At 38.9% G+C, this 22,680-nt stretch overlaps 3 protein-coding genes and 1 long non-coding RNA gene across 6 annotated transcripts in view; 2 read left to right on the top strand and 2 right to left on the bottom strand.

The window, feature by feature from the left end:
• LOC117299972 (allene oxide synthase-lipoxygenase protein-like) overlaps positions 1-2,125 on the top strand; it is a 12,383-nt gene extending 10,258 nt beyond the window's left edge. Inside the window, exons 13-15 of the mRNA XM_033783602.1 lie at positions 314-487; positions 1,035-1,198; positions 1,448-2,125. Coding sequence (XP_033639493.1) covers positions 314-487; positions 1,035-1,198; positions 1,448-1,562 — 453 coding nt within the window. The 3' untranslated portion in view covers positions 1,563-2,125. The remainder of the gene's footprint in view (positions 1-313; positions 488-1,034; positions 1,199-1,447) is intronic.
• The window catches only part of LOC117299973, a 17,528-nt gene extending 12,344 nt beyond the window's left edge, over positions 1-5,184 (bottom strand). Inside the window, exons 1-2 of the long non-coding RNA XR_004520129.1 lie at positions 5,094-5,184; positions 4,548-4,723 (exon numbers count right to left, since the gene is read on the bottom strand). This is a non-coding gene — a long non-coding RNA (uncharacterized LOC117299973). The remainder of the gene's footprint in view (positions 1-4,547; positions 4,724-5,093) is intronic.
• LOC117299971 (uncharacterized protein C5orf49 homolog) lies at positions 3,233-10,157 on the top strand. Its single transcript, XM_033783601.1, has 4 exons — positions 3,233-3,391; positions 3,666-3,803; positions 4,579-4,689; positions 8,891-10,157. Exons 1-4 carry the CDS (start codon positions 3,296-3,298, stop codon positions 9,047-9,049), a joined length of 504 nt encoding a protein of 167 aa, XP_033639492.1. The 5' UTR covers positions 3,233-3,295; the 3' UTR covers positions 9,050-10,157.
• A 29-nt stretch (positions 10,158-10,186) lies between these two features.
• Positions 10,187-19,849, bottom strand: LOC117299974 (bifunctional coenzyme A synthase-like). Of its 3 annotated transcripts, none has more exons than XM_033783605.1 (9): positions 19,702-19,849; positions 17,172-17,273; positions 15,860-16,537; positions 15,328-15,548; positions 14,822-14,953; positions 13,944-14,130; positions 12,073-12,320; positions 11,376-11,522; positions 10,187-10,871 (listed from the first exon to the last, which is right to left on the bottom strand). In XM_033783605.1, exons 2-9 carry the CDS (start codon positions 17,230-17,232, stop codon positions 10,794-10,796), a joined length of 1,752 nt encoding a protein of 583 aa, XP_033639496.1. In that variant the 5' UTR covers positions 17,233-17,273; positions 19,702-19,849; the 3' UTR covers positions 10,187-10,793. The 3 variants fall into 3 exon arrangements, with proteins under 3 accessions (XP_033639496.1, XP_033639497.1, XP_033639495.1); XM_033783606.1 differs by lacking the exon at positions 19,702-19,849 and adding an exon at positions 18,132-18,279; XM_033783604.1 differs by lacking the exon at positions 19,702-19,849 and having other exon boundaries at positions 17,172-17,503.
• Positions 19,850-22,680: the final 2,831 nt, after the last annotated feature.

Raw genomic sequence — 22,680 nt, forward strand, 5'->3', positions numbered from 1 at the left:
AATCAAATTTTATAAGAGTATTTACCTTCCTTGACAATAAAAAAAATATCAATTTTAAGTGTATACAAATGTAAAATTACCTCGTGGTATATTATCTTCAGTAGGGGGAAAATGTGCAATGCAGACATCATCACCAAAAACACGAATATCAATCTAAACGAGACTCAACAACTCATGAGGGACAAAGCAACCTGGCACCAATTCATCAAAGCTGCTTCCACTATTCCGTCCAAGGACGAAGGGAGGTGATGAGATCTTTGTAAATGTTTGTAAAAAGATTTTGACGATCAAATTTGTTTGTTTTTCTCTCAAGGGAGTCACCGGGAATGGAAAATTTAGCACAAACGCCGAGCTGATCGATGTGTTGGTCTCAATCATTTTCGCTGCCAGTATCAGCCACGCAGCGGTGAATTTCAACCAATATGATGAATATGGTTTCCCGCCAAATGCTCCTTTGTGGATGAGTGGACAACCGCCAACAAATAAGGTAAGTGTAGCGAATTCGGAGGAGAGGGCTCGTGTGACTCGTGGGGCTCGTGGGGCCCGGGCCGGCGGAGCTCCGTCGACCAAGAGCCTGCACGGCCGACTTGGTCAGTAATTAAAGCAGGAATAACATAGATGCATTTAAAGGTATGCACAGCCTTTCATGGATGGGTTAACTAATCATTAATTTTGTTACAAGGAGAACACAATGAACAAAAGATAAATATTAAGTAACTCTTTGCAGATCTTTTGACAAATTTAAATCACTCTTTATTCATAGTTGAATTCAGATAACTGCTCAGTGTTCAGTGGTTTTCAAACGGTTGTTCACAAAATATGTAGCCTAGTTGCTAGCTGTGCACATTATGCATATTATAGTGCAAACAAACAAACCAGCGTTTCCCAACATTTGTGTTTTAAATTACCCTAACAAAAAGTTACCTGACTAATTTGATATTAAGTTTTCTTTTAATATAACATTTCTTTGTGTTGAAATAGTTTACAAAAACTTGTGTTTTATAAAATTGCTTTTTTAAAAAACTTTTCCCAAGACTCCATTGACAGAGCAAGACGTTCTTGACAGTCTACCGAACAAGGAGCGAACCTTAGGAATTATGACCTTCACAGCACTTCTCAGCGAGAGGGCAACTCAACGTCTTGGCAACTTCGAGAAGTTGTACCAGACGGATCCTATTGGAGGAGAAGCAGTGAGAAGGTACTAAACCCCCTTTCATTTGTGTCCCAGGGAAAGGGGTAAAACAATGATGTTCTTTCAACTTGTTAGTCATTATGTTGCAATTCAGTTGCAATTCAGTCATAAAATATATGCTGTGATGACTATTGTGAATAAACCTTTTATCTATCATCTATTTTTATTTTAAAAAACCAAGTGTTTCTTTCTTTATTGAAAGCTGTCTTAAAGGTTGATGTAAAAAGACTAACCCATTTTTATTTCTCTCGACAGATTTCAAGACAAATTGTCTTCGGTTGGAGATACCATTCGATCACGTGATGCAAAGAGAGACATCCATTACCCGTATCTGGACCCTCGGCAGATACCAAACGCTATTAGTATTTAGAATGCTATAGAAAACTTTATTTTAAAGTTGGTTTTAAGGTATATATGGTGACCCTCATGTATCAAGGACTGAAGTCTCGCGCGTATTCGAACACTGGGACCCGTTTAAAAATGCGCGAGTTTGTTTCCTTCATCGTTCAAGCAATGTGCGTGGGACCAAAATGACCCCAAAAATCGAAATTGCGCAAGACTTGCCAACTTTCTGGGACCTTTACGAAGATGAGAGTCGTCTTGTTTTTCACTTCGTTCAAACCGGCAGCAAAGACCGATAGTCTGGAAAACGAGATATTAGGTCTGTCGAATAATATTTCAAAGTTACTTAAAAACCATAGAGCTATAGGTCTATGGGGTCCCTCACACTGGATCAAAGCTGGGACACCTTACACATTTGTTTATACTTCACTTATGTTACGATCCTCAAAACTGTGTTTCAATGGTTTCATCAAGTAGGCCTACCTCAGTGCTTGTCACGCCTGTATGCTGACTGACACTGGACCGTGAGGCTACATTTTTGTATAAACAACCATCGTTGGTGGCTATTTTATTCTTAACAATCAATCTGAAATACTGAGGTATTATGAATAGATTGTCATCCGAAATCGATGCCACTGCCGTCAAAGTGAACTATGTCATGTGGTACATTATCCTTAACCAATATCCTGCGGTAGCATTGTGTCTTTTCGAAAAATCAACCAGTGTGACAATAATTGACCTCAATTAGGGAAACATCTCTTTCTTTAAAGCCATATGCTCAAGCTGCTTAAACTGTTAGTTTAATCAAGAAAAATGGTGGTCATCACTCTAATAAGGTGACCCATCGGCTATATATTTTAAAACCACCATTACGATTGTTTTGTTAATAGTCCCGCCCAGTATATCGGAATCAGCCCCGAAGTGCCAACATAAATCGCATTGATTCAACTAATGTTTTACCAGCTATTAATTGTTTTATTCAACGAGTGCAGATAGGAAAAATGACCAGCAGGGACGTGGATTGTTACTGCCACAGACTGACACTGCTCTGCAAGCACAGTACCGTTTAGTCTTTTTTTTTTTTAAATCACATTTAAAGCGACGGTATACAATTGGTAATCACTCTTAAATTAATGGCAATACAACAACTTATACTTGGTTCACGAAGTACAGAAGAATTCGATAGTATGAAAAGTTATACCGGTTTTTATAACATAAAGTGAATCTGAGAAGAAGCGTTTATGGCCTGGCCACAGAAACACTTTTCAGATTGTATTCCAATTGCGGATTATTCGTCCATAGCTCTACGTGGACATAACCGCTCATGACTTCCGCCATTATCTCAAAGGCATACTACCTTTTAAAATGAAATACTACCAGGAAGGTTTTGTTGTATATTAAATTATTGTATATGTACATTTTATATAGGATTGAAACAATCGAAAGTGGACAGCGGCTACCGATTGATGTACACAGTTACGTCTGATTGTATACGCGCTTCCAATTTAATTATTACGCTCGCGCATGCGATTATGTGCGCCTTGACATTTTGTATTGTGACGCAATAATTGCTGGCGGTGCATGCAGCAATGTATCTCTTGACTACACTGTTTAGTGTTTTTATAAAAAACATTCTGCTTGTTAATTTTTTTTTAAATGTTATTGTTAGTGCCTTCAAAATCAAAACAAAACGTATACGCATAAACTTGAAGCTAAAACTTAGCACAGATTTTTACATTTTTGTGTAAGGAGTTATCAGTCATGGGTTATCCAGGGGAAGGGAATAACATGTCGAACTATGGCATGAAGGAACCTACACCCGAGGAATTAAAACTGCTTTGGGAAGAGATTGTTGGGGTAAGTTTTGGGTTTAAATCTTAAAAAAAAGTATAAGACATAACTGCAGGCATCCCGGGTTGCTGTGCCTTTTTAAATAAATATTGTTAATTTTGTATACATTTTTATGTTGATGGGTTGAAAGAACCTCATTGTATAATATATTTTCAAATTAATAAAATAAATATGCGTAGAAGGCTTTAGATTCAAATTAATAAAATACTTGGGAATGTATGATTTTACTTGTTTTGTTGATTTGTTAATTTCATTGAGGAAAATAAACTGTGTCTTAAAGAAAGAGAGAAGTATTCGTGCCAATCACTTAGCAACAAAGGGGGCGGGGTCTGGTGAGCAGTGGCCAGGAATCAAAGGTCAGATACCTACGGAGGAGCAAATGGCAAAAGAGCTTACTTATTTCAACAATAATAAAGAGGTTTGTATATATACTCAATTTTTAATTTAACCATAGCCAGAGATAATACATGTTGCTTGGATGGTCGAGAGAGGGCAGAAGTTATAATATTATACTGAACTGAACTTGGCTAGCAAGGAGTTTTCGTCTCAGAGCATAATGTAACTGGAGAGTGAAATCAAAAACATGGCATCCCACTTGAAGAGCGCCCTCAACAAAATAGACACCAGACTAATTTTTGTTCTTCCAGCCTCGGTTTGGTAACATTGATATCAATGGGAGAACTTCAAGATGGCTGCACCGTGATGAAGTATAGGGCCGACATAATGAATTTGTGCACAAACATAAGATGTAGAAAAATTTCTCACGAAAAAGTAAAATAATCTAAATTTCACTGTCACTATTACCATAGAGTAAGGCTATTACTTAGAAGGTTGTTGTAAACAGAACATCCAGATAAAAAGATCAAACTTGGATGACATAAAAAATTATATAAGCAAACTTGAGGAGAGTGGATTTTAAAACTCACTTCGGACTCAGCAAAACACCCTTCTCTATAAAAGATGACGGCGCCATCTTTGAAACCGTTGAAGCCAACGGTTCGTTTTATAACCAACTCATTGGAGATTATCATTATGGTGTTACCGCAAACTTTACATATATATTATTTCTATTCTATAGCTAATGTAAGCTAGTACATAGCCTGTAAATTGTGCTTTTTCTTTTAATTAATCGGCGTTTAAAATGGCTATAGGGCCTAAGTACAAATGTTTGAATTCCTGTTGTGTTTTTGCAGCACGGACCCAACTCAACCTATGACAGACTGTTCCATGTGAGGGTAGGATTCGAGAGTAAATTACACCGAGATGACAGAGAGCACACGATAGGTCTTAATGTCCACCAAGAGGTAAAACAAGTTTGAAACATCTCCAGCCACTATTCTGGTGGGTGGAAAAGACAGAATATGACCGCCACCGGCTTCTTATGACGAAGCATATGCATAGTCCTATCGTCTTGGATAACCATTGAGCGATCCCTTATTGTAATGTGGCATTTTTTTTACAGGGTGATAAAATTAAAAATAAACTGAAAATCACAATATAATTAGAGATCAATTATTACCAACTCCCAAAGATGGTGGGCAGGTCGATAGGATAGGCGCGCCACGCGAGAGCACTGTGCAAATGTGCGGGTGTGCATGAAGGGTGTTATAAATAAATTGAAAATGTTAAATTTCTAATAGCAACACTAAGACGGGCAATGGTTATAACTATGAAACACAGCTATTAATTATACAGTTAGTAGGCCTACCTCACGTTTAACAGTTGCATTTGAAACATCTTCAATAGGCGTGGATATTTTCTTCCGTCTAGTCCGACCCGGCGGCGGCCTGCAGTCTCGGATCGGTTGCCCGGCCTGCATGCTGCCGAGTGCCCCGTTATTCATGCCACTGAAGAAGAGGCTCTCTATCTAAGCCTGCCGGGAATCCCCTAGTCATGCCTCCATATATGCGTTCAATGTTTATACGATTCACACATGTTTTCTTTCTTGAATAAAAAATTAAAAACACCCGGTAAAGCTACCAAATCGACTACCATACAAAAGTTTTCACAGTTGGACCATGGTTGGACGAGATGTCTTTTTTTATCTTCCATGAGATTTACTGCGCGCGCTGGTTCAAATTGTGCGCAAATGCGGTGACCCTTGACCGCACGAATGTAAAGTGTGCTTGTGAAAGGGTACACAACGAACGCACAATGGGAAGAAAGGAGATTAAAAGACGGGTGGAAAACGTCCGTTTGGCTCTGGATCTCCAATCACAGTTTTGGTAAATAAATGTAGGACAATAAACCATGAATAAACTGAATGTGAATCGGTTGCAGTTTGCCTCGAGTTGTTTACTTTACGGGGATAATGGAATAATTACTTCTTGATGTTAAAACGCCAATGATGGATGATAATTGTCGATATAAAATTGATGATGGAGCATGAAGCAGCAGTCTTGCCCTTCTCAACACTACTTAGTTTGCTTGCCTACCCGAGACTGCAGTGGGCTTGAGTTGGAAACATAAACCCCAGACAAAGCAGTGGACTGAATGTACAAAAGCATGTGAAGGAACTGATGCTGGAACTTGATGTGGACGTGTATTTTGGCCTGGGTAGCAGCGCTACCACTGCTGCCTGCAGACTACACGAATTTTAATAAAATATATTAAAGACTACCTCTATGATTCAATTCAGTGATTGTACTTTTCTGCTTATATAGAGAAAGGACCCACAGTTCTCTATATATGTTAATAAGAAGGGTTATAAATTATAAAATGCATCATAGTTCAGTTGCACGACAAAGGGCTTCATCTGAATGGTTGCTGTAAACTAACAATAACATTAACAACTGACGCAGTCTGTGAAACTGAAGAAAGCAACCAAGATGGCTAATTCACACTTATTCAATGTTCGTTCTGCTCTACGTAAAGCAACATATGGATATGATGATACACGGACCCCTCGAAAGCCAAACTGGTCCGAGATTGAATGTGAATTCCTGCTTCAAGAAATCCAGAAAAATATCACGATTATAAGGAGTCGAAAACCGGACGGGTGTGGATCTCGAAAGACGAATAAAGCAGACATGTGGTATAAGATGAGTATTGGTCTTCATAGCAGACGACCAGCTGTCACCAGATCAGTGCGAGATTTAAAGGACAAATGGAAGAAGCTACAATTCATGGCTAAGCAGCAGGTCGCTAGAGCAAGAGCCAATGCATCGACAAGACGCACGCCGGACGGACTGATAGAAATCCCGAAGCTTGTTTATAAAGTAATGGAAGCAAGAGGACAAGATCCAGGGAAATTGGGATTTTGCTTCATCGCAGCTCAGGGGAATCTTAATAATAGTAGTCATGGATCAAATCAACAAGTTTACGTTCCAGTGGAGCAAGATGCATCAAACGTAGAACTGGGCGGAGAAATAATCAAAGAGGAAGACACCAATGATCAAGCGGAGTCGCCATTTTCCATTCAGATTCAAAATGCCGTCTCGCTAGCTCCTGGGTACAATCAAACTGATCAAGAAATGATTCATGTACCAATAGTTACTTCCGTCGCAAGTACCAGCTCAATGCTAGCAGTTCCAGTATCGCTAGAGAAGGCTGGTAGTTCCGTCAGTCAAGCTGATCACGGTTCATCAACATTTTCATCTCGTCAAGTCATACAAAATAAACCGCCTAAAATCATGGCTTCCCATAACAACTTTAGAATGTATAACCAGAGGACAGCGAGACCTGTGAAGTCAACGAACAGGCAGAGGTCGTTTAACAATGATTTAGGAAATAACTCAAATCGAAGGATTAATTGCAATAACACTGGACTCGATCAACAACTCCATATCGAAGACAATACACAAGTTACTAATAGCCACCAACTCAACAATTCCTTTGCATCTTTAAGTGATATCCAGAACGATAGATCACTTGAAAACAATACATTTCATGTATCGCATACTTCTTGTCCATCGACGATAGCCACTCAATCAGAAGAACCGTCGGCCTCTTACCAAAACTCAGTCGGTGAGTCATCTCAGATGCCACATCAGCGTATCTGCCCTAAAGGTTTGATGGGACACATCTGCGATGATCAAGTGATAGAACTACAGAGAGAAGTTCTTAGGGAGGAGAGAAATAAGATATGTCTGGAGAAGGAGCTTCTTAAGATGCAGAGAGAGAAAGTCAAACTGGAACTTATTCTCCTCAGACAAAAGATTAACGAACATCATCAGTGAAGCTTGTGATATTGTTGGATCTCAAGCCGTGTCCTAATCAGCGACTTCGGCTACAGCTACGGCTAGATCAGCGCGTCTGCCAGTGTTGAAGAATAGGCGGACACTCATGATCTAGCCGTAGCTGTAGCCGTAGTAGCCATTTTGAACACAGCCGTACACTTAGCCCAAATTTCTCAAGCTGGTAAACCAAGTACAACCAGGGTTCAAGCCAAAAACTTGTGCATTTTAAGCATTCGCCTTTCATAACTGTGACCCAGGTTCGATACCCGACTAAGGCAATGAATGGAGTTGTGCATTGGATCTCTCCTATTGTATGCCACTAAAAAAATAAGTGTTTTTCTCCGGTCCCTTCGGTTGTCATCCTTCTGAAAAATTTAAATGCTTTTGGTCTTGGATTAAAGACCGTATTGAATAACCCCTTTTCTGCTATGAAAGTTGCCATCTTGCAGGTCAAACCGTATGCGCGTCTAATTGCGTACATCAAAGAAACACGCAGCACACAATGATCCTGGTTTGATTTCTACAGCACAAGCATGCACACGCACACGCTCGCAGACGCCATCTTGTAGGGCAGATATTTGAACGGTGATGTCATATTCAATACGGTCTATTGGCTGTTAATTTATAGCTTTTGGGATATCTGGTTGCCAAGGGCATAGTTACGGCTTGAACACGCTGTAGCGGCATCCTTTACAATTCAGCTTCTCGGCTGTAAGGATGATTAGCCTTCCAAATTATTACTAACATGATGTACATTATAGGGAGTGATTCATCCAGCAAATTTGTATAGCGAAATATTTTAGACTAAACATGTTTTGTACGCACTGAATGGAAAGAAGTGATGAGCAGCAATTGATACATTTTGTGTAGAATATTCCTGTTGCATGCAATATAAAGGGAATTGATCACTGATAACAAGTTGTTTCTAAGCAAGAACAATTTTCTAAGCAAAATTGGCCCTAGTTCTTGAAGCCACCCAAGTTTTGTTCAAGGGTTAATCTAAAATTAGATGTACCATTATTCACATACCCCATCAGCTTAGTCATTAAGTCAAGATGTCAGGGCTCCATTTCATGACTCTGCTAACCACTTAATTCCACGCAGCCAAAAATGCCTAGTAACATGGAGTACGCAGACGCTTGTAGCAAAAATGCTAACCCTTGACATATGCTTTCAGAAGTAAGTGCTGATTATTTGCTAACGGTAAGCAGAGCCATACAATTGGGCACATGTGTTTTCTTGTACAATTCTTTTCAACAAGCTTCTACAAATTTCCTTCCAGTGGAAGCAAGAATTACTGTTAATCATTTTTACATTCTCTATTCAGGAGTCTAAAAAAGCGATTCCAGTTTTATCCTCATCTGCTTACGGTCATCGTTTGGCACTTGAGGAGCCTTGTCGTCAACATGTCAGGATTGAAAGAGTCATGAAAGGTTTCTATCGGACACGGGGAACAAATTTGCCAGAGTATGGCTCAGAAAACTAGTTGAATTTCTGAAGGATATAAAAGTAAAAGAGAATTTCTGCCACCAAAAAGTTTCTACTTTCCATTTTGCACAGAAACTGAAAAAGGAAAAGAAATTGCAAGTAATTTAAAGAAACTCATTTTGTGATGTTGTCCTTTGATTTACAAAATGACTGTTTGGAAGTCATAGTGCAATAGTTAAAAATGTTTAAACAAGTGAAAAGTAAACAAAGTTGAAATAGGCCCAATCAATTGATTTGTTTTTCAAAGTTAAATTTTGTCTTCAGATGTTAGTCTAATTAAGTCTTGCCACAAACTTTATAAGGCCGTTTCTGAAGTAGCGGCTAAGGCTGTGGCTTGGCCACCATGTCATCATGCATATGCTGCCCTTGGCAACACCCTTAGCAACACCATAGCTGTAGCCGCTAATTCAGACACTACCTAACACTGGTGCTAGAGTATTCATGGATATACATTTAGTTGTTTGGTGAATAATAATTTCAAATTAGTAGATGAATTGCATCAAAGGCAAGGTATACTTTTGATAATTGTCAAAGGCCAGTATCCTCACTTGGTGTCTCTCAACATAAAAAACCTGCATGAAAATTTTGGTTCAATTGGTCATCAAAGTTGCAAGTAAATAATGAAAGAAAATTCCCATTGTTGCGTTGAGCTGTGCGCTTTCAGATGCCTAAGAAAAAATACATGTACCTCATTTTCTTAAACAATATCACGTTTAAAGGGATGGTTTCTAACAATGTTTTATAATATCACCACATCTCCAGTGCAAAGATTTTTGAACTTTTGATGGAATATTAGAGCAATTACCAAAGGTATACCTTCCCTTTAAGTTCATACTTCCACCTTGATGTTTACTTCACAGAGGTGACAAGAGCAATTGCTCCTTGAGCTGTTTCAGTACAAACTTTAACTTTCCTCACAGAGGTGAAATTTTTTGAAGACAAATGTCTTGTCCTGTAGAAGAATGAAGCCTCAAGCCTGTACATGTCAACATTTACAACAGTATTAAAATCTTGTTCCTGATTCTTGTTACAATTGTAATATTTCACTTATTTATGAACTTGAGTAGATAGACAAGAATAAACAAATAAAAGTTTTGAAAATGTGACACAGTGTGACAAACTCAGCCATTTTTGTTTTCTGTCTTGCCATTTCTGGCACTTTATTTGTCATCTTTTTCCAGCATTTACAGAATACTTGTGTCATTGATTTAAGATTGAAGAAGTTTACCTTTTTGAAAATATAAGCTGTAATAAGAAAACCAAATAACACTGTTCACCATCATAGTTCATCAAATCTTGTTACCATTTTCTTCAAATTTGCAAATATAAAATATAACATAAAGTCTCACGAACTCAAAGAAGCATTATTGTTTGAAAATCAGTTGCACATGTTAATAATATTTGTACATTTGTGTTAAATTTGCACATTTAATAAGTAACAGTCATAAAATACAAAATTTCAGCTCTTATGATTCCTAAAATTTCTGATAAATCTGAGCTGATTTTTTGTTCCATTAATCCAAATTGTGACACTGAAGCAATGGGGGACTTTTGGGACGCTAGGTGGCAGCAGACTTAAAAGGTAAATCCATAGTTCTTGGTTATGTGCATATTATGCTCAGAACAACAGAAACATTGGAAGTTTACCTGGTAAGTCTGCTGCCACCTAGCGTTCCAAAGTCTCCCAATAGATATTTGAGTCAATTCTATTTTGGGGTCAAATATTTCTTTGACACACATCATCATAGTTTAGGCTGCTTAGGTTTTGGCTGCTGTTGTTCTGGTAATCTCTCCATTAGACTTGTCCAAGCCTTCTCTACCTAAAATAATCAAACAAAAACACAACAAGTGGATTTTTTACATTTCAAAGTTTCAAAGGCAACAGGTATGTACATGTATGTGATAAATTTTTAAAATTTGCATCAGGGATAAAGAATATTAACACTGATGTGTGTTAGCACTGTATACTTAGTTCTTTCCCTGAGTCCTGTGAAAAAAAGCACAGGCATTTTACTCGGGTGTGATTCGAACCAACAACCCTTGCAATTCTAGACCAACTAGACCACCGAGATTGCCAGTAGCTAGAGGCAGTTTGATTTCTACACTTTAGCAGCGGTTGTGGGTTCGAATCCATGTGATTTTTTTTCACAGGACTCAGGAAAAGTACTGCTAACACAAATCGGTGTTAAGGTAAAACCAAAATGTCCTATCCTGTCCTCTTTTTTTTTATGGAACACCAGCTTTTCTCATTTCATTTTTTTGAGTAAGACTGGGTTACTAAGGGACGAAAATGGAGAAGCAAAGAACTAATCCAAACTGCCTACCTGTTTCTGAGTGATTTCTGGTTCCCACAGAGTACAGAAGATAAGATTCGAGTTGTCCACTCTCTCCTGATTACTCAACTGAGACTCTATTCTCTGCTTGGCTTTCTCTTCAGGTAAACGATCTCGCTGAAGGATCCGCTTCAACGCCTAATGAAATCAATGGATAAAATGGATTATTAAAACAACATTTTGGAAGAAAGGGGATGTGTCGTCATGATCAAAGCGGGGCCAAAATGTTCATAGAGCTGCTTAAGCACAACAAGCTAAGCTAAACAAATGCTTGTACAACCTATGCCTGGACTCCTGCTCCTAACTGCTAAGCAACCAATTTGTTAAGCAATTATTTTTGTGCTTACAAAGCTGCTCTATGACATTGGGCCCAGGCCTGTGGTTGTACATGGAATTATGAATTCTCACTCAGTTCCTGCACAGGCGCTATACATAGATTTGATATGGAGGGTCGGCCCCTGTATGCAGTAACAGGGTGAGAGTTCATCATTCTACACAACCCCTTTAATCACCACAGCAATCAATCTCACTTCCGCCGTCCAAACCCTAATACCTCACATAAAACTCTTTTTAGTTCATCAAGCAGTGATAGGAAATACTTGTGATGAGAGAATACAGGGCTAAAGTCTAATGATTTTTCATTACTTTTGATTATTGAATACAAAAGCTAAAAGGAGGCGGGACTTACTTCATCCTTATGAATAATGCATGACCAAACTTCATGACAGAATTCCTCCCATCTAGCTTCAAGTAATACCGCTGCATCCAAGACACAAACTAAGCATCCACCATTGCCGAGGATCCTTATCTCTTCCTTGGCCATACTAGCGATCTCTGGCCACACAATCTGATTAAGACGATCAAGACGAGAGCGATCTTTGAAGACTTTAGCTCCTAATGCTCGTCTGTTGATGCTGCCATCTGATCCAACCACATCTGTACAGGATGAAATCAACCCACAAAAGATTTAATAGGAGGCTTAGATTAACACAAGGCACCCACAGCAATTGCCTGCGCTTTTGCCGTGGTGCCCTTTGCAAAGTTCCAATACAACTTTACATCTTCCTCAAAGAGGAACCCCCTACCATAAGTAAATTGCTGTGCCCCTTTAAAAAGGAAGTTCTAGGCCTGTAGGTACAAAATAAATTTACTGAGGTAAAACCAAAATAATTACATCAGAATACATACATAGGTGGAAGTCTCCAAATTTGTTTAATATTTTGGGGAACCTCAAGTCCATAATAATAATAGTTTCTAAAATTTCTAGTATTTCCTCAAAGGTGGAAATAGCAATCCAAACTCCCTCAAAAATTATGTCAAATACAAACAGTAAAAACTACATCAAATCCATGCAATACAATCTAAACATCACAAAAATGTGCCAACCAAATACAGATCATGAGATGTAGCATAAAATTACACAACTGTTTAGAATACAGACACCAAACACTATCTAAGGGGGAATAAAACACTTTTATAAACACATTCAGGTAGACTGAGAAACTGAAATATATATAAAAATAAAACCAATCATTTTGACTACTCCCAATGTTTGGGCTTATGGAAGGGCCATTGTGGGGTCTTCTACACAATGGGATAATAGACCGTATTGAATAACCCCTTTTTGATATGAAAAGTCACCATCTTGTAGGGCAAACCGTATGTGTGCCACACGCGTACATCATCGAAGCACGCAGCACGCAACATTCCCGGTTTGATTTCTACGGCACATGCACGCACACACGCACACGCGCGCAGATGCCATCTTGTAGGTCAGATATCTGAACGGTGACGTCTATTCAATACGGTCTATAGACCCTCCAAAGTCGTCTTTGTTCAACATGGTCTCCACAGATGAATTATTCTCTAAAAAAGGGAATAACAGAATGTAACACTGGTAGGAGGACCCCCACACCTGATCTGTAAGTTTGCATGAACACACGAGAGACATACAGTTTACTGGTAGAGGGGGAGGAGAGTATAAAACAAAGCATTCATATAGCGCTTCATGCAAGGCCTCAAAGCACTTCACAAAACACACAAATCAGAAAACATAAAATAGAAATTACACATAAAATCTTACAATAATCAAACAAGCACTAAAATGCATAGGAATTTAGTAAAAGTCAATCAAATCACAAGAGGGGAGAGTATATATAGAGTACATACCACCAAAGCAGTTATGGTTAACTTTTACTTGCACCAATTGTAAATTTGAGAGCACCACACACGTTTCCAACAACTGAGACATACCACACACAACCCTCGTTTAGCTGCTGAAAGGCGTTGACGAGTACCAGCATAGATAGATAGATCAAGGGTACAATAATAAAAATAATACACTGCTTTTATAGCGCTTCACACAAAATAGTCTTGAAGCGCTTTACAAGAAAAATCAAGTGTCATGACCGGGATTCAAACCCACACTCTGCTGCTAACAACACCAGAGCTTGGGTCCGGTGACCTAGATCGCTTTGTCTGGTTCCAATATTTGAATACAAATCGACACACTGAGTTTCCTGGTAGAGTGGGAGGAAAGTATAGAGTGGAAACACCTACCTTGTCCAAACTCGGTCACCACCCTACGGAATCCTTGAGTACCAGGAAGGTAAGCCTTGTGACCCAGTTTATCACAGTCAATCACAGCAGCACCTAGTCCTTCTAATCTCCTACACACTGAAGATTTACCACTTGCTATGCCTCCTGTTAGTCCGATAACATAAGGAGTAACGGGTAGGTCCTTTGTCTGTTAGAAAATAATAATAACAGAGAAAATAGAATTAGCAGTTGAAAACAACTTACCAACCAGAAGGGCAGAGGTTGTAAACGTTGATAGTTTTTTTAAAAGCCTTCGAGAGAGACTCTGCAAGGGTCGAAATGTCAGGTCATCAACTACTTTTTTTTCAAAAATAACAACAATAACAACACCTTCAGAAGATTCCTCCAAGTGCTCTAAGAAGAAAAAGAAAATTACATGTACGATGAATTGAACAGAATTGTTCAAGAAAAGTCTTTGGTGACTGCTCTGTATTCCCGACACCCATATGTTCCGAAAACCGATAGGTTAGAGTTAGAGTTATGGTTAGGTTAAGGGTTAGGGTTATGGTTAGGGTTAGGGTGATGGTTAGGGTTATGGTTAGGGTTAGAGTTAGGGAAATACACAAGGGGTGTCAAGACATAGAGATGTCGGAAATGTGTGACAGTGGTAGCTTGTGAAGAGGGAGATTGTTCGATAAATGAGGCCAAGCAAACTGACAAAAAGAATGATACTCTAAGATCTGCATAAGAGGTATGATCAGGAAGAAACTGTCTGAATTTAATGTGAAAGGAGGCTGGGGTGTTTTTATTAGTAATTGGTGTTTCGTCTACTATCGTTTTGAATATACAAAAAAACAAGTCGTAAATCTGGAACTGGAGGCAGCAACTTATTGTCTTACCTCTGGAGTCTTCAAAAGAGTCCCAAGACGTCTTATCCGCTGAGAGGATGAGCTGATTTTAGTTTCTTCATTTGCTGCGTGGTTTATGTCTTCAATGAGCGGGATCTCATGTACATCTAGTACACACAGGCCCTGTATCAATGAACATAAAAGTCAAGTACATCAAGACTGTGTCCAATTTGGTGGCTACGGCTTTGGCTGGATCACCTCACCAGAAGTGTAGAGGACATCCAAAAGCAACAGCCATAGCCAAATCCGGGAATCAAGTTTTGATATTGTCAGCTGATTTTAATTTTTTCAAACAGTTTGGGTTTTGAAATATTGGAAATTACCTGAAAGTACTTGAATAGGGAGACCACCAGTTACCACCAACATAGGGCTAAAGAGCTCAGTTGATAGAGCGCCGGCATGTTATTACCGAGGTCAGTGGTTCAAATCCCACTCTAGTATATTTTGTTGTTGTTCAACCCCTGATCAAAATTGATTAATGTTAGAAATATAAGAACCTTTTCTTTCCTCCTTTTGTTGACCGAGTTCCCGCCTCCTCTTGTCTCCTCACTGACAACAATGCAGCTCATCTCTGGGTCAACGATGCTCGGTCCGAAGGGGTCTGTGATTGGGACGACAGAGTCACTGTGGAGGATGTGTGGCTTGACGTCTTTGAGGAAGTCACGCACCGATGAAAGACGAAAATCAAGAGCTTGGATTAACTCTGGTAGTTTCTTACCTGCCATGTGACAATCATGTGATAATCATAGTGATAATCATTTTGAGAAAACGTAACAATATATACAATACAATAACTACAAAGTATTGACTCAACTTTTAATTTGATTGACTTGGAATAGTTTGGGTTCAACAACTAGAATTGTATAATAACTGGCACCCACATACAAAGTCGACGAAATAGGGAGACAGCTAGTACATTAGCTCAGTTGGCAGAGCATTGGCACATTAATCTGGAGGTCATCGGTTCAAGTTCCACTCTTTGAACAACTTTCTTTGCTTAGCCCCAAATTTTATTTTACTTTTTCTTACGTTGTAACATAGGTCCATCAGTCACCCCAATTGTTATTTTATCTTCTGCTCTGATGGCCGATTCACTCAATAAAATCTTGTGTCCAACATGAATGCCATCGAAGGTTCCACCAAGCACCACATGTCCGTGGGTCTTAACCTCTGACGTGTCAACGAGTTTAGTTCCTCTATTGGTAGAGTCGTTTGAACCATCCTTCTCGTTGTCGTTAGTTTGTTGAGATTTAGACCACACATTCTCACTAATCACCTCAAGCTCAGGATTTGTTGGCAAGACAAACCACGAAGTAAGTAAGTCTTGTAGCTTCCCCTTTGCCTCACAGTCTGTCATTATCAACCCGACTTCCCTCGGGAGGGTTCTTGGCGGGGCAAGGACTCTAGCCCTGTTTCCAAAGTTATTGAGTAGAATACGGACATCTTGACCAGACAGCAGAGCGGACTTGGCATAGATGGCTGAGATGGTTGCACAAATGTCCTGTGTCACAGGAAGAACACTGGATTTGCATTGTCCAACAGAATCACTCTCTAATCCTGGATATAGTTGGACATAGAGTGTTTCTTGAATACGAGTTGCGGCATAGTTAAGAATTGGGCTTATTCTACCGTTGAGCTGGTGGACAGGGGCTGTCAGGACGAGCAGCCCTACTCTGCAACTTGGTAGCATTTTGAAGTCACTTCTTTCTACAAATTCAAATCAAATATAAATTTAAATAGAACTTCGACTTAGACTTAGAGATTCAACGATGTACACAATCATAGCTGACCAGTATGAATTTGAACATCGATGACGATAACCTTCAGCTAAGGCCTGGTGCTTTGTTTTTTCATGGTTTTTTTAATCCAGAAAAACACATAGGGCCTACAAACGAACCACTATTTTTATTTTTTTATTAAATAAATGAAAATATTGGAAAATATTGGGTACTATTGGGACATGGAGGAATAAATTAGAATTGGGATAACTTTCTGTATCATGCCACCACTTTTTCACACATTTTTACAAAAAGAGATATCATATCATTGAGGTAAATTATATATTATAATAATTGTTATTTATTTTCATATCGAATGAAAAAGTGGTGGCGTGATAAAACTTTTCAAAAAACCACATGAGAACTTAAATTTTTGGACTTGGCCTTGGGGATAACTTTCCGTATGGCGCCACCACTTTTTCACTCATTTTTAGAAAAAGGGATATCTCATTGAGGTAAATTAGATCATATCGAATGAAAAAGTGGTGGCGCCATACGGAAACTTTTCCATAAACTGAACAAACTGCAAATAAAACATCGAAAAATGTAAGTTAATTTGTTACCTTTTCTGTGCAGAAGTTGTCTCCTGTTTGCCCTATCACTGCTGGTACATGGTGCACGCATATGAATGGGGTGTGGGTAAAATCCGGAATTGCCTGATCTGCCTGAACTCAAAATATAATACACTGTTTTTCTAAAATATGTAATTTAAGCAGCCGGAATTAAATATAGATAGTGGTAAATATCAGTTGTTGTCATATACCCACTTCACTCTGCCCAAGAGTACCCCGGAACTCAAAAAAGGGGAAATTTGACAGACTTTGTTGATCGCATAACGGACAAATCGGACAGCAGGTACCAGACTATGCAACAGACGCACGCAAAGTGGCACTGTATTCGTAATCGGGCGGTGCGTGGGTTATGGGTATGGTCGCTTATAATATTGCAGGTCGGAACTCGCTTTGCGTTGTGTGTCGCGAGTGTGTGATTACAACGGCCGTAGTTTGCAGGTCGGAACTCACATGTGTATAATGCATATGGGCTCTAACGTTTATTATTTTGTTATGTTTGTCAGGAATTTGAAAACAGCTAGCCTTTCTGACTGTAAATGCCTCCGTATTGGTTTGCTCTGTATCCATTATATTATATTATTTTCATTTATATTTTCATGATTTATTTCTAGATCTGTCCTTGGTAGTCTTTGACATATAGTTGCACTAAATAAGTAACAATTCTTATTTTTTGAATTAGAAAAACATAACGATTGAATTGAATTGAAGCACCATATAAACAAATAAAGCAGTTGCATATTTTTTGTTTTCGACGGCATTTATTTTCTTGGCTTGTCATGTATTTTCCATCCAGTAAACTTAAGCAAGCTCAGGTCGGAACTGAAGAATTAATTACAATTCGAATTTATTTGTAAACATTGAACTGGACGGCCTATACGTGCGTGCAGTCGTACTCATAATTTAATGGTCTTAAAAAAAATGTGGGTAATTAAATCAGAAACGATCACTCACAGTTTTATTCTTGTCGGTAAAACAACGATGCACACAGCATATGGGGTCGTACCGAAGCTTGGATAAAAGCCGGGTTCTGTCATTTAATTAGATCGTACACACACCGTACGTTGTGCGGTTTTCGGTGGGTAAAAGCCGGAACTATCATTTCTGTTTTACTACCACGCTTGGGGATCACAACAGATCTTGTACACCATACGTTGTGCGGTATTTTGGTGGGTAAAATCCGGAACGCTAGCCGTTTCTTGTTTTACTACGATGCTTAGGGAATAAACAACAGAGCGTGATAATCATTTTTGGGGTAAAATGTGAGGCACAGAAAATGTCCGTCCCTTTTTTTTTCTAAAGTTAAATAACTAGGTAACAAGGTATCAGGGACTTGTGGTATTCACTCTGTCGATAGGGTATATCTCTTTAAAATGTAGCTGAGTAAAATAAGAGAAAAAGAAGAAGTAGAGAAAAAGAAGTTGTATTTGGTCCGTGAATTGGGGACGGACAAAATTACACAATCGTTTCGACTTTCAATACCCCTGTTGTATACATTAAAATGAGAATAATTATCCTAAGCTATAAGGGTTTATTCTTCCAATGTGAATAGTAAAAACCACCAAAAGTGCATAGTACATGGTATGGGGGGGGGGGGGGTTCGCAGAAAATATGATTTGAGGGTTAATTTTTACAAAAGAATGTTTAACAGTAATTGTATTATATCAAGAAGATTATTTGAACTTTTCGAGGAATTTTTATATTGTTCAAAATTATCGGCCCTGGCGGTATTCAAGCTGCCACCGAGGGCGCTGTTGAAAAACGAATTCGCTCATTTTGAGGGTTTCCTTCCAGCCAGTTTTAACAAGTATTAATGTGGCTAAAGAACTGCAGCTTGTAAATACTTATTGGACTATTTTGAGCGCTTTCAGTTCGGCTTCGCATCTTAATGTGGTTTGGGTGGGCTGTCGTAGCAACGTCCGTCAAGTCGTCTGTCACATTAAATTACTATTTTCAATTAATGTCAAGTTCAAATTCAATTCATTCAATCATTTCAAATTTACAAAAATATTACATCACAGGAGAACAACCACAATTAAGTTGAGGTTATAAAAACAATTTTTTTCCACTGTCACCATAATGGTCATAATTATTTGCAATATTATGAAGTTTTAAATTTTATTCGGCAGCTTTTTTTCTATGTCGGTTATAACAGCCCATGTATAAATATTACGTATATATAGTGGGGGTCCAATCAACATGTATGTCTACAAGTTGTGTATAAATGCGAAGGTCGGTAAACCAGGTCGGAACTCTCATTAATTTCTGCAGTGTAGTGAAGTAACGTCATGTGTAAATAATTCAGTAGATTTTGGGTGGCAATTGAAACAATCCCTGTTTTATGTTATCTACACTATTTTTCCTCGGGGATGTTTTCCAGTAAATCAAGCTCTAGTTAGAACTGAAGAAGTTTATGCAATTTGAGTTAAAACCTAAATTCGCGCGTGCAGTCGTCGTCTACTAACTTCAAAATAGGTTCTCGTGAAAAAATGAACTGAGGGTAAAATTTGTAACGATCACTTACAGATTTTCTTGTCAGTAAAACACGGAATTGACTCACGAGTTATTCAGTGTTCAGCAGATTATACTCGATGTAATAAGTGCCTTAAACTACCGGGTAAAATTCCGAACGATCTCAGTTTCATTCTGCTGTTTTCTCTGTACGACGCTTGTCACACACACACCATACGTTGTGCGGTATTCGGTGGGTAAAAGCCGGAACTATCATTTTATGTTTTACTACGACGCTTAGGGAATCCACGAAGATTGTACACCCGTACGTTGTGCGTTATGCGGTGGGTAAAATCCGGAACGATGGCAGTTTTCTGTTTTACTACGGTGCTTAGGGTATCAACACGTCATGGTAGTAGAGTAGATCGTATAGGCCTGTTCGTACACTGCGCCATTCGCGTTGTTGAAAATTATTACTAATTACATAGATTTTGACAATTTATTTTTAGTTTTAACACATCTATTCTGTAGAGGTCAAAGCTGAATTTGTACAGGTTTAACACTTATCTGTCTCTTCGTCTTTTATCCATATGCTTCAAGTCCTCTGCATTCTTTTCACTCAGCCTCTTCCTTGATTCAACCTCTTCCCTGCAAACAGTCAATCAAAACAAAGAAAGCTCGGTAAATAACACCAAACTCACAAATCTCAACTCATGTTAATCCGCGCTATCGTCTTCTTGATACTCCAAGAGTTTATGAAGACGCACCAAAAATTCAATCCATACTCAGTGATACCGCCTCTTGAAATACATAATTCTAAAAACTCCCCCTTTCTGGAGCTCCAGCCCTGGCCCCACGCGTCGACCTGGTATTCTTTAAAAACGTGAGAGCCCATAATTTAATAACAACAAGTATGCTAGTAGTAGTACAATAATTTCGCTGCATTGGCCTGCAACCCCCCGCCCCTCCCCCTGGGTTAAACAACAGAGGAACTGCAGTTGAAATGACCAGATAGAGAAAGGACCAATAATACTATAATTAATACCAGTATCAGCCGCCAGACTTGAGATTTGCTGAATTGGGCCCGCCAGACACCCCCCCCTCCTGGGTTAAACATCTGAGGAACCACCTAAAACCAAGTTGAAATGACCACTGATGACACTATTCCCAATACGCTTGCCCTATACACAGAATTCACTGCTTCCGTAAGCGCTGATTCTTTGCTCACGGTAAGCAGTGCCATGAAGTTGGGCCCAGCTGGAGCTGTTTATAACCGGCTTTCTGTGTTAGCCTTTCAAGCGTAGAATGCCTAGAAACGTGCAGTAGGCACGCACAAAAGCCAAAATTCGCCGCTAACCCATGAAATACGCTTGCCGTATACACAGAATTCCCTGCTTCCGCAAGCGCTGATTCTTTGCTCACGGTAAGCAGTGCCATGAAATTGGGCCCTGCTGGAGCTGTTTATAACCGGCTTTCTGAGCTAGCCTTTTAAGCGTAGAATGCCTAGAAACGTGGAGTAGGCACGCGCAAAAGCCAAAATTCGCCGCTAACCCATGAAATACGTTTGCCGTATACACAGAATTCCCTGCTTCCGTAAGCGCTGATTCTTTGCTTACGGTAAGCAGAGCCATGAAATTGGGCCCAGCTGGAGCTGTTTATAACCGGCCGGCTTCCGCGTGTCAGGCCTACGTACGCCAATATACTCATGCCGAACACGCAATTCATAGCTTTTAGTAACAGGGCGTAATCTATTTCTAAGCGCGCGCGAATATCTATTTCTAAGCGCGCTTTTTAACAAAAGGGCATTTATGAATGGGAATAAAAGAGTAGTGACTTGTTCTTAAACGTATGTTGCCGTGCAATATAGGCCCTCGCCTTCTGCTCGGGCCTTTATCACCTGGCAACGACCCTGCTGGTTTTAAACGGCCAATAAAGAACTCGTCGCTTCCCTTTTGTTCCCCTATCAAATGTCCATCAATTGAACAGATAAACAGTTCTTGAACTTGGTTCATGAACTGCTCTAATGAACATGTTGTGAACTGTTTAAGGCATGTTCATGGACTGATCATGAACATTCTTGAAAGTTCATCGAGTCAAATTCCATCTTACCTGATGGGGTAGATTGGTTAGATGCATAGAGCTATATATACATACGTATATACAGCTGATGACAATTAGTTAACAACAGGGTGGACCACGTGAAGGTTGTCATCTCCCACCCCACAAAAGGGATCGTAATACATCTGAGTGTGTAACCATTACAACAATTGCTTCTTTGTAATGTTACCCCCTCTAATTATTATTTATTATTATTATTATTTTATGTTATTATTATATTATAAAACCTTGTTCATGAGAACTCTATACAGCTAAGACAATGGAATGACCTTTGTATACATACAACCTTGTTAATGAGTACTCTATACAGCTAAGACAATGTCATGACCTTTGTTATTATAAAACCTTGTTAATGAGTACTCTTTACAGCTAAGACAATGTCATGGCCTTGTATTTTTAAAACCTTGTTAATGAGTACTCTATACAGCTAAGACAATGTCATGACCTTTGTAATTATAAAACCTTGTTAATGAGTACTCTATACAGCTAAGACAATGTCATGACCTTTGTAATTATAAAACCTTGTTAATGAGTACTCTATACAGCTAAGACAATGTCATGACCTTTGTAATAATAAAACCTTGTTAATGAGTACTCTTTACAGCTAAGACAATGTCATGACCTTTGTAATAATAAAACCTTGTTAATGAGTACTCTATACAGCTAAGACAATGTCATGACCTTTGTAATTATAAAACCTTGTTAATGAGTACTCTATACAGCTAAGACAATGTCATGACCTTTGTAATTATAAAACCTTGTTAATGAGTACTCTATACAGCTAAGACAATGTCATGGCCTTGTATTTTTAAAACCTTGTTAATGAGTACTCTATACAGCTAAGACAATGTCATGACCTTTGTAATTATAAAACCTTGTTAATGAGTACTCTATACAGATAAGATAATGTCATGACCTTTGTAATTATAAAACC

Source organism: Asterias rubens, chromosome 15 (genome assembly GCF_902459465.1).
Source record: "Asterias rubens chromosome 15, eAstRub1.3, whole genome shotgun sequence".
NCBI classification, from domain to species: Eukaryota; Metazoa; Echinodermata; class Asteroidea; order Forcipulatida; family Asteriidae; genus Asterias; species Asterias rubens.

Bases quoted from the DNA above. Each gene is read 5' to 3' on its own strand.
- LOC117299971 (XM_033783601.1), top strand. From the start codon at position 3,296: ATGGGTTATCCAGGGGAAGGGAATAACATGTCGAACTATGGCATGAAG. The intron at 3,392-3,665 runs GTAAGTTTTGGG...TGTGTCTTAAAG, and splicing joins TTTGGGAAGAGATTGTTGGG to AAAGAGAGAAGTATTCGTGC. The intron at 4,690-8,890 runs GTAAAACAAGTT...TTCTCTATTCAG, and splicing joins GTCTTAATGTCCACCAAGAG to GAGTCTAAAAAAGCGATTCC.
- LOC117299974 (XM_033783605.1), bottom strand. From the start codon at position 17,232: ATGCGTGCACCATGTACCAGCAGTGATAGGGCAAACAGGAGACAACTT. The intron at 12,321-13,943 runs GTAGGTGTTTCC...CATCCTGTACAG, and splicing joins GGTGACCGAGTTTGGACAAG to ATGTGGTTGGATCAGATGGC. The intron at 10,872-11,375 runs GTAGGCAGTTTG...TGATTATTTTAG, and splicing joins CAGAAATCACTCAGAAACAG to GTAGAGAAGGCTTGGACAAG.